Genomic DNA, 10,494 nt, shown 5'->3' on the forward strand with positions numbered 1-10,494 from the left:
ATATCTAGGATTCATGTCTTCTACAGAAAAAAAAAGGTTCATTAGACTCATTAGACAATGGATTTGAAATTACCTGAGGAGGAACACTTTCGGTTAATTCTTCAGTTAATGGTGTAGACATGGGTAGCTCTAGTGGCCTTGATTGTGCTTCAGACATGTCCAGAAAATTGGAGGGATCACATTCAGTTTCAGTCATGTTATCACACCCTTGTTGAACCTCATTTCCATCACCGTTTTGAAGTTTTTCGACCATGTCCTCTAATTCTACAAATTCATCTCCTCCTTCATTTTCCCTTTGACCATTCTCTTCACACAAACTCTCCCCCTGGAGGGAATGGTAAGAGACTCCCCCTGAATAATAAGGTTCTAATTCATGAAAAGAGACATCCAAAGTTACATGTAATTTTTGTGTGTGTGGATCATAGCACCTATAACCTTTTTGAAGATCAGAATAGCCAATAAAAACACAGCGTTTGGCACATAGATCAAGTTTAGTTCGTAAACTTTTTGGAATGTGAGAATAAACAATACAACCAAATATTCGGGGTTCAAGATTAGGAAGATGAGGAATGGAGAGTAAGGATTGCATTTTTTGTTGGGGAGTTTGAAAATCTAGCACTCGTGAAGGGGTTCGATTAATGATATAAGCTGCAGATTTTACAGCTTCTCCCCAATAAAACCGAGGCATGTTCATGCCAAAAAGAGAAGCACGAACCACCTCTAAAATCTGTCTATTTTTCCTCTCAGCCAGCCCGTTTTGTTGTGGGGTGTAAGTGCATGAGGTCTGATGACGAATTCCATGAATGTTTAAAAACTTGCCAAGAGAGGCATCCATATACTCAGTACCATTGTCAGATTGAAGTACACGAATCTGCTTTTGATATTGAGTACTTACCATTTTGTGAAATTCTTGAAAGGCTAGACATACATCGCTTTTTTTTGATAAGTAAAGACACCCAAATCATTCTAGTACATTCATCAATAAATGTCACAAAAAAACGAGCTTTAGAAAGATAAGCAACTTTTGCAGGACCCCAAACATCGGAATGAATCACCACAAAAGGTTCTAGACTTTTATTTAAACTTGGTAAATAAGAAGTGCGATGGCTTTTAGCCATCTCACAAATGTCACAATGAAAATTCAAATAATTTAGAGTTGAAAAAAGATGAGGCTGTAATTTTTTTTAGATAACCAAAAGAAAGGTGTCCTAATCTACGATGCCATAACCAAACATTTGCCCGAGTTCTATCTTTATTAGAAGCTTGATTTGCCTGACTGATATTTGGTCCCTCATTTTCTGTCAATTCCAAGTAATAGAGTTTACCCCGTCTAACACCATAACCAAGAATCTTCCGAGTTAGAATGTCCTGAAAAACACAAAAAGTGGGCCAAAACGTTACAGTGCAAGCAAGTGTGGAGGTAATTTGGCTAACCGACAAAAGATTATATTCAAGGGATGGGACAACAAGAACTGTATCTAATGTAAGAGTATTACTCAGGGTAATAGACCCTTCCCCAATAATAGAAGAAGTACTACCGTTTGCAGTGGAGATAACAGATTGAGAAGAGGGAAGAACAGATTTTAATTGGCTAGAATCTCTGGTCATATGCTCAGATGCACCTGTATCAATAATCCACATTCTATTCTTAGAAGTTACAGAACATACAGATGCCTTACCAATAATACCTGGGTGGGTTACATTTGCTGAAGGGGATGGTTGTTCTTCATCCTTTGCTGCTATCACATTAGCCTTCCCAGATATTTTCTTACGGGGCTTCTTTGAGAAATCCCACCAATCTGGATAGCCAATGATTTCATAGCAGCGTTGTTGTGAATGACCTTTTTCTCCGCAGTGAGTGCACACAAGGTTGTTAACTTTGCTGGATGATTGATTGCCTCGATTTTTCGAAGATCCATTTCGGTTTTGACTGGCCAGCATGGTAAGGTTCTCCGAAATTAAATGAGAGCCTCCCATTGTTTGTCTCTGTTGGTAATCCCTTCTAACATAAGCATATGTGCTTTCTAAATCAAGTTTTGGGTCTTTTCGCAATATTTCTCCACGAACCTGTTCAAACTCTGAGTCGAGGCCACTTAGAAAAATATGAACTCGAAGCCTAGCCATTGCAGAATGCAGCTGTAACACCCCTTCGACTGTGCCTTCTTGAGTGGTAGTCCTATGATCGATTTCCTGAAAAATGGAAACCAGTTCATTGTAATACGTTGGCAATGGTCGCCCATCCTGTTTGGTAGAGAAAGATCTATGGTTCAGCTCAAAAATACAGGTTTCATCGGTTCCGTCATAGAAGGTTTTCGATACAGCCTCCCATATATCTTTGGATGTAGGGAGACGAATAAATCGTTGCATCAACGATGGACTCATTGAGTCAATCAACCAGCTCTTGACTCTTTGATTTTCAGTAATCCATGATCCACGATTAGGATCTCCAGGTGCTGGTTTCTTCGTTTCTCCAGTAAGATAATCAGCTTTGTTGCGAGCACTAATCCGCATCTCCATGAGTTGAGACCATAATGAGTAGTTGGTCTCATCCAGAGTGATTCCAGTTGGAAATGCCGAGTTGTCTTGATGAACAACAACTTGTGGTGCTGGTGGTGGGATAATATCCATTGATACACCTGTGAAAGTTCACAATAACGGTGAATATTCAGAATACGAATACGAATTTCGAGAGAAAAAAGAAAAAGAAAATATTCGGTTGTCAACACAAATTCTCTTGATAAGGAACCTGCTCTGATACCATGTCAAAGAAAGGTTTCAATGCAGAAAATAATTCTGTCGTATATTCTTCTCCAAATCAGAGGCAATATATGAAGCTAATTACATCCTAAAAAAGGAAGAAATAAATTGTTTCTATATTTAAATACAAGAGTGATCAGCTAAAAGATTCCCGGACGTAATTACAAAATCAATTCTATAATTGACAGCACATGCCAACAGCTCATGCTAGCTCACGACGACAGATCCTCTTGTAAATTTTACATGGGGTACTCATGGATGTCCATAATAGTTCCATAGAATATTATATCATTCTGAGTTTTAGATTAAGAGTTAAAATTCTGAGAATCAGACCTGTACAGGTATGAATTAGAAAATCAGATTCTTAGAATAAGTTATTAATTGTCATATCTTGTATTTGTTTAAGGTGTTGAAGGTGATTGAGGCTCTTAGAAGCTTAGAGGTGTGTTAATTCAAATTCATTTGTCGAGGTAAGTAACTTCATTCCTAGTATACTGGATATGTATAAGTATTTTGATATTATTATTATAAGCATAAATATTTTTATACTAGTTAAAGGATTAATTGATTTTGATAACAAAATTAGTTTTATGCAAATGTTTTCAAACCTATATTCTTTTTAACAAAGTATTTTATAAATGCTTTTTAATATGTAAATGATTTTATGCCATGACAACTTTTATGATTTTATCTTTAAAATATTATGCAAGCCTAAATTATTGTTAGGGACTTTTATGAATCCGATACGAATGTTTTGTGCCCATGTATGATTTCAATTATATATGATTGTACGGGGGCCACCTCTTGGGACTATATGGGGGCCACCTCTTGGAGGCCAAACCGTCGCAAAGTGCCACATATAGTGCAAAGTGCCACGTATAAGTCATTATGTTTTGGCTCATTGTCCGTAGTTATTCTGATTCTGATTCTGATTCTGATCGTAATATACGATATATCTGTCTGGACCAGTACTGGGTTTCTATTTGAGTGTGCACACAATATTCTGATTCTGTTTCTGGCCGGGTCACCGGGACTATAGGTGACACTATGTGACAAGAGCTAACCTTTTATTTTCTGTATACGTATTATATGATTTGCTTCGTAAGTAAATATACTTTTGGATATTCTGAATTATTAAGAATTTATGTTATGTTATCGTGTTATATCGTTTTATGAAATTATGGATTATGATATATGTTTTAAACAAAAGAAGGCTTGCAATATTTTTGGTATCGATAGGCCTAGTGTGTTAGGAATGGTTTTACTTACCGAGTTGACGGCTCACCCCTTGTCATTACTTTTTGCAGATTAAGTTTCTTTTGAGAGGTGCGCTTAGCTTTGGAGTTAGTAATTTTCCGTTTCCTTTTGCAATTTGAATAAGAGGAGGATTAGACTCGTGTTTCTATTTAGTTATTTCTATTATGAACATGTAATTTGGAGTTTGAGACTTTTGTTATTATTTTTATGTCCTCGGGAGAGATTATTTAGTATTAGACGTTTGAATATGTGGATTTATTTGAATAAGAATCGGAGGTATTTCAGTTTGGAATTTGATGAGTAAGGATTACAATCTGTAAGTAACCTCCTTCTGCACGTGCTCCGCACGTGTTAGTTTTGGGGTGTTACATTGACAGACTACCGATGGCTCCAAATCCACAACTGGATAGACTATTGATGAAATTATAGTCCCTGATTCTTTCTGCCCATATTCTTTGATAATCCAAATTTCTTCCTCCATATTCCTCTCATTCAACATAGACAGTCTCCCATAACTCTATAAAACATAAATCCGTGGAATAAACATCAAAATCATCATGAGGTAAGACTAAAAATTTGAACATATCGTCCACCAAATCAAATGCAGCAATCCTCGTTGGGCAATCAATAGCCTCGTTTTTTAGTTTACAAAAACCAAAGTGGATAATTCCGTTGAGATGGATTGCCCAACCACAGGGTATAAAGTCATCGTAAATAAACTTTTACAGTAAAATAAATAGGATGTTAATAACCTATATATTAAGTCGGTTTATAATTTGGCTCAAAATCATACTCCACTATCTTAAAGATTTCAAAAAGCCAATTTGAATACTTGTTATGAGTCAAATTGGCGAGTTGCTCAAGGCAATAAATGAAGCGTTGGCTAAGGGATTGCACTTGCTGGATGTAGGTTGCATAAGTGTTCAACAGCTTGGACCAAATGTCTTGCAAGCTTGCATACGGATGGCACTCTTGATCCGTAGTTTCTACAAATCGTTGAAATAAATTAGTTGTAATCACTCAAGAATGAGTTGGCTTCTATTTTTGAAAGACAATTTGAAGTCAAATTCCAATTGCTATAATAAACATTAAGGCAATGGAAGTGATGTGTGCTTGTAAGCTTTGAGAGAGTAGATATAGAGCTATCTAGAGAGTTTGTGAGTTGAGTGAAGAGTGTGCAAAGGATAAAGGGCTTGGTTTTTGGGATTAAACTTAGCATCACATCTTGTGGATGTAGGTAATTTTACTAAACCACGTAAAACAGTGTCAACAACAATTGTGTAATTGTTTGTTTTTGGCATTCGTATTAACAACAATTGGTATCAGAGTATTATTGTGAATTCATAGATGGCGACCCGAAAATACGAAATTGTGCCTGCTTATGCTTATTATAAAAGAAAAAAGACTTTGGTGCTCCAGAAACTTTGATCATTATCCATTCATTGCTTAAAACATGTGTATAAATATTATCATATTAGTTGAAATTTACACATAGCACTGGCAAGGAGTAAATAGAAATAGAGAAATGATCCTGTTCCAGGATCCAAGACTTTTCTGAAACTTGATGACTGCTGCTGGAGGAGTACCCCACCAAGAAAATTGATAAGAGAGTGAAACTTCCACTGTACCCTTTTTATGTTGAAGATCCGATGCATCTAAGCAACATGTGGAATCTTTTAGTTAACCGATCAAAAATTCAAACATAGCAATTAAATTATTTTTCTTCGCTTGGGAAGTTTGTTCTGCTAACTGCCTCTGCAAATGCTACCAAGTTACAATCTTCTAAATCTTCTTGAAAGCCATCAATAATGAAATCTTTATATGAACCATCCTTTGGATTAAAAAGTACAAATTTGTGGCCCAAAAGAGACAAAAATAAATCACTGCCCTCCTTGAAGGGACACAAAGGCTGCAAAAGCGGAATTGCATTGGCTGATGAAATTCTAGTCCAAGATTCTTTCAAGCCATATTCTTTCATAATCCAAAATTCTTTTTCCTCTTTTGGGAATAAACAAAGACAGCCTCCTATACTTCTAATTGAATATGAATATGAATACATGATATCATCAGGTAAGGCTAAGAATTTCAACTTGTCTTCCACCAAATCAAATGCAGCAATCATAACTGGGTCATCAAAATCGAGCTTACTAAAACCAAAGTGGATACTTCCATTGGGATGGGTCGCCGGAAGATCTTCACGAAACTCTACAAAATCATCAATTTCTAAAGTTTTCCATGTATTGTTCCTTAAAGAGAAGACATGCACACTTACGTCTTCGACTTCATAAAAAGGATCAAAGGAAACTCCGAAAACCTTGAAGTCATGTATTGACTGAGCATAACCCAAGGCATCTAATAATGAATATCTTTCATTGAAAGGTTGATAATATGGTATTCTCTTGAACTCTCTAGTGGAACAATTGTAAATATAGTCAACTGGACTTCTTGCAGTGCCATCATAAGTGGATAACCACACCATACCATTACAAGAACCGTTGATCCAAGCAGAATTAATAAGGCATTTTTGAATTGGAAAATCAAGCCGATCTACCGTTTTAATTCCCCTATCGATGTCGAAACAGATAAGAGAGTCTCTTACTATACATTTGTCGACCACTACAGTTTGTCTTTGTTGGTTTTGAGTTTGGTGCAACTTGACGAACCAAGGATTGGTGATTAAAGCCATGAATCCCTTTGATAAACACTTGAATCGACAGAGAGAGTTCGGCGGCAGTTTTGAGAATATGTCAACGATGATATCTTGAGGAAGACCCTCCATTACTTCTTCCGCAAGTTAACCAAAAACTTTAGGGTTTTTAAACTAATTTGGTAGCTGTGATGTTTGTAAAGCAGTTGTGTGTATTTATATGTTTGGATAATTAGAATTCCAATTTAACGAAAATCTTGAGTCAAATTTAGTTAATGCTAACTTTTCCTTTTCTTGAGAAAACTATTAACCGCACAAGTAATCCTAGCCACTTTAGGAGAGCACTATACAACGTGAGAGTAAACTTTGTTCCTATAAATTAGTCCTGATTCATGACCCCAAATATAAGTTTTTTGACAATTAGTCCTGTCCCCATTACCTCACCATGAGGATCGTTCGCAAAGACTTGATGCCGAATGGGCCTGGTAGTGTCAAGATGATCCCGGTTGATTCAGATGATCTTTGGTTTGCTTACAATCTCGTAGCTGCTGGAGATTCTGTCTTGGCCGTCACTGTCAGGAAAGTTGTAAGACAGACGAAATCTGGTGGAAAAGATGCAGAACGTGTGAAGCTTAAGTTGGAAATCAAAGTTGAGGCTTTGGATTATGACAAAGAAGGATCCGCATTGCGTATTAGTGGAAAGAATATTTTAGAGAATGAACATGTTAAAATCGGAGCCTTCCATTCTTTGGAAATTGAGCTGCATCGGCCATTTGTTTTGACAAAGGATGTTTGGGACTCAGTGGCATTAGATACACTTCATCAGGCATCTGATTCTGCCGCCACCGCAGATCTTGCTATCGTTTTAATGCAAGAAGGATTAGCAAATATCTTTCTTGTCGGTAGAAGCATGACCATCACTCGTTCAAGAATTGAAACTTCAATTCCTCGCAAGCATGGTCCTGCTGTCGCCCGTTATGAGTCGGCTTTGAATAAGTTCTTTGACAGTGTGCTACATGCTTTCCTAAAACATGTTGATTTCAACGTGGTACGTTGTGCGGTGATTGCAAGTCCCGGTTTCACGAAAGACCAGTTTCATCGTTACCTACTGCTAGAGGCAGAGCGGAGACAATTGAGACCAATTATTGCGAACAAATCCCGAATAGTTATTGTTCATACGAGTTCAGGATACAAGCATAGCTTGAGAGAAGTTTTGGATGCTTCAAATGTAATGAACTTGATCAAAGAGACTAAAGCTGCACAAGAGGTTAAAGTTCTCAAGGAATTTTTTAACATGCTTTCAAATGATCCTACACGTGCATGTTATGGACCAAAGCATGTAGAGGTTGCCCATGAACGGATGGCCGTGCAAACGCTGCTCATTACGGATGATCTTTTCAGGAATTTTGAAATAGCGACAAGGAAGAAGTATGTTGATTTGGTAAATTCGGTTAAGGATTCAGGAGGCACTGCTCATATATTTTCATCCATGCATGTCTCAGGAGAACAACTGGGACAATTGACTGGTGTAGCTGCAATTCTTCGGTTCCCTCTACCAGATTTAGAAGACATTGAGATGTGACGAGAAAAATTTGATGCAATCGGCAGTTTGGAATGAAACTTAATAGTAGTACTTGTATTAATTTACAGATTGAAATTTTGCAACTTTAGAGGATCGGAAGGAAAAAATTATGCTTAGAAATGGCCAAAGATTAGAATATTTAGACCAATGTCGTTGTATTGTTTGATAGAAATGATAAGTGTTCGATGAAATGTATGAAAGAAAACATGCGAGTGGAAAAAGGCTGTAGGAATTTGCACAAAGTAATTTAATTACATCAAAGATGTGAGATCCTGAGAACAATTTTAGTATACATTAATTATATAAAGCTAGACAAACAACCACAAAGTAGAATGATTGACACCTTCACTAGTATTGTCACAGTTTTATAATTTGTCCAGGCAAGGCCATCAACATGCAAATCAATTTAAAATGGTGCAAATGAAATGGCATCAATCTTTGGAACGCGTCATTCCATATTTTGGATTTTAAAATACCAATTTCCTGAAATTTAAAACTAGCATGAACTTGTTGTATTTCTTCAAGTAGCATATTGGCTTCAACCAAGAAAACCATTTGACTGTTACGATTCTAGTCCAAATTTCTGCGCCTGTATTCCTTCATAATTAAGAATTGTCGACTTTCACATTGATGATATAAGAGAAGACACCCACCAAGAACCAAACCCCCAACACCTTAGTATTTTCCCAAGAAACAAACAAATTAACAACTAAAGAATCAATAATTGAGAAACAAGCCAGAATCTAAACAATGAACAGAAACCAAGAAACACAGGGTTTAGGTGGTTCAGCACTTGATTGAGGTGCCTATATGCGCTATGGATCAAGATCAAAGGCCTATTCACAATGGATCAAGATCAAACGCCTCCACTAATCGAAGGAAGAAGGTTAAAAGAGCCTCAAGGGCATTTTAGAGAACAAATCAAGGTGGATTTCTCTCTCTACAACTTACCAAGCTCTCTTAATGACCTCTCTGATATTTAAAGCTGTTTCTGGGTTAACCAACTTTGCCCAGAATTTTCCCACCATTTCTAACCAACTCTAACAACCTGAAACACGTGCCGTACGTGTGTAACTTGAGTACCAGTCAAAACTGCATTGGGATCTCGTCGTTTTGGCTGAATCTTATTTCGTTGCTCATGTGCTCAGCATGTGATTTACTTAAGTAGTTGAAACGACAGTATTTCCTTGTCATACACCAACTATACGGTTCGTCTGTTTTAAACCGTCATGTCGGTCTTTGATTCAAGGTCAGAATGATATGTACGTCCTATTTGGATTTAGTTCATGTCCAACATTCTCCACATTGAACTCAACTTCACTGGCTGCTCCATCTGATCATCCTCCACTTCATTTACAGCCTCAAAACCTCCAAGTAGCTCTAAGCCCATGCGGAGATACAGCGTTGATGAGCATATGTGCTAGGTTCACATCAGTGTGAATCTTGAACTCACTTCAAGTCTTACAAAATATAACTTTACAACATCTACATGCTTCGTCGTTTCATAATAATGTGTGTGATTTTTGCTTAGATGAATAGTACTTTGGCTATCGCAATACAACACTACTGACAATTGTTTAGCACCCACTTTAGAAACCATTCCCTCCAATCAAATAGCTTTCTTAAGTGCTTCTGCTGCAGCTGTCTATTCAGCATCAGTTGTTGATAGAGTCACTACATTTTTTGCTAGGTAGCTTTCCAATTTACAGTACCGTTACCAGGCCTAAACACATAACAAGAAATTTTTAAAGTGAACTTTGAAAGACAAATATAACCAGAGATTGGATATTCAAACAAATAAAATTAATATTGATACATTCAATATTAAAACTAGTATTGTAACTTAGTGAAGCAAGACTTTCCACATACACATGCTTTCATTTGATGGATGTGTTTAATGGAAAGGCAACGACTAATAAATAATTGCATATGTTAGTCCAATATTCTCTCACACGATACCCTTTCATAAGAAAAATTATTTTCTCAATTGATGTTTGATATAAAAAAGGGAGCCTCCTAGAAATTCAACCGAACATATAAATGTAAGCAGCTGCAAAAGCACAAGGAGGGGGTAAGGTTTTGAAATTCTGAAACAGGGGAATTGAAAAAAGATTCAATTCTTTTTTTTTTTTAAAAAGAATGGTTACAGATAATATGATCAGTTTCTAGAGTCAAATAGACAGTGAATTTAACCAACAAAGTGTTGGCTCCACTAGCAATGGAGTCCCCTTAAGTGGCTTGATTGGGTTTA

General features: G+C 36.8%; 3 protein-coding genes across 3 annotated transcripts; 1 reads left to right on the forward strand and 2 right to left on the reverse strand.

Annotated features, from left to right (window-relative positions):
• Positions 1–1,039: 1,039 nt before the first annotated feature.
• LOC127901281 (uncharacterized) lies at positions 1,040–2,975 on the reverse strand. Its single transcript, XM_052438278.1, has 2 exons — positions 1,680–2,975; positions 1,040–1,368 (listed from the first exon to the last, which is right to left on the reverse strand). The coding sequence occupies exons 1-2, from the start codon at positions 2,626–2,628 to the stop codon at positions 1,331–1,333; spliced, it is 987 nt and encodes a 328-aa protein (XP_052294238.1). The 5' UTR covers positions 2,629–2,975; the 3' UTR covers positions 1,040–1,330.
• Positions 2,976–5,728: 2,753 nt separating this feature from the next.
• On the reverse strand, positions 5,729–6,793 carry LOC102631442 (F-box protein CPR1-like). The gene has a single exon (XM_006492734.2). It carries the CDS (start codon positions 6,791–6,793, stop codon positions 5,729–5,731), a length of 1,065 nt encoding a protein of 354 aa, XP_006492797.2.
• A 313-nt stretch (positions 6,794–7,106) lies between these two features.
• Positions 7,107–8,243, forward strand: LOC102616755 (protein PELOTA 1-like). The gene has a single exon (XM_006492696.2). The coding sequence runs from the start codon at positions 7,107–7,109 to the stop codon at positions 8,241–8,243; it is 1,137 nt and encodes a 378-aa protein (XP_006492759.2).
• Positions 8,244–10,494: the final 2,251 nt, after the last annotated feature.

The sequence above is a fragment of the Citrus sinensis genome, chromosome 3 (assembly GCF_022201045.2).
Source record: "Citrus sinensis cultivar Valencia sweet orange chromosome 3, DVS_A1.0, whole genome shotgun sequence".
NCBI classification, from domain to species: domain Eukaryota; kingdom Viridiplantae; phylum Streptophyta; class Magnoliopsida; order Sapindales; family Rutaceae; genus Citrus; species Citrus sinensis.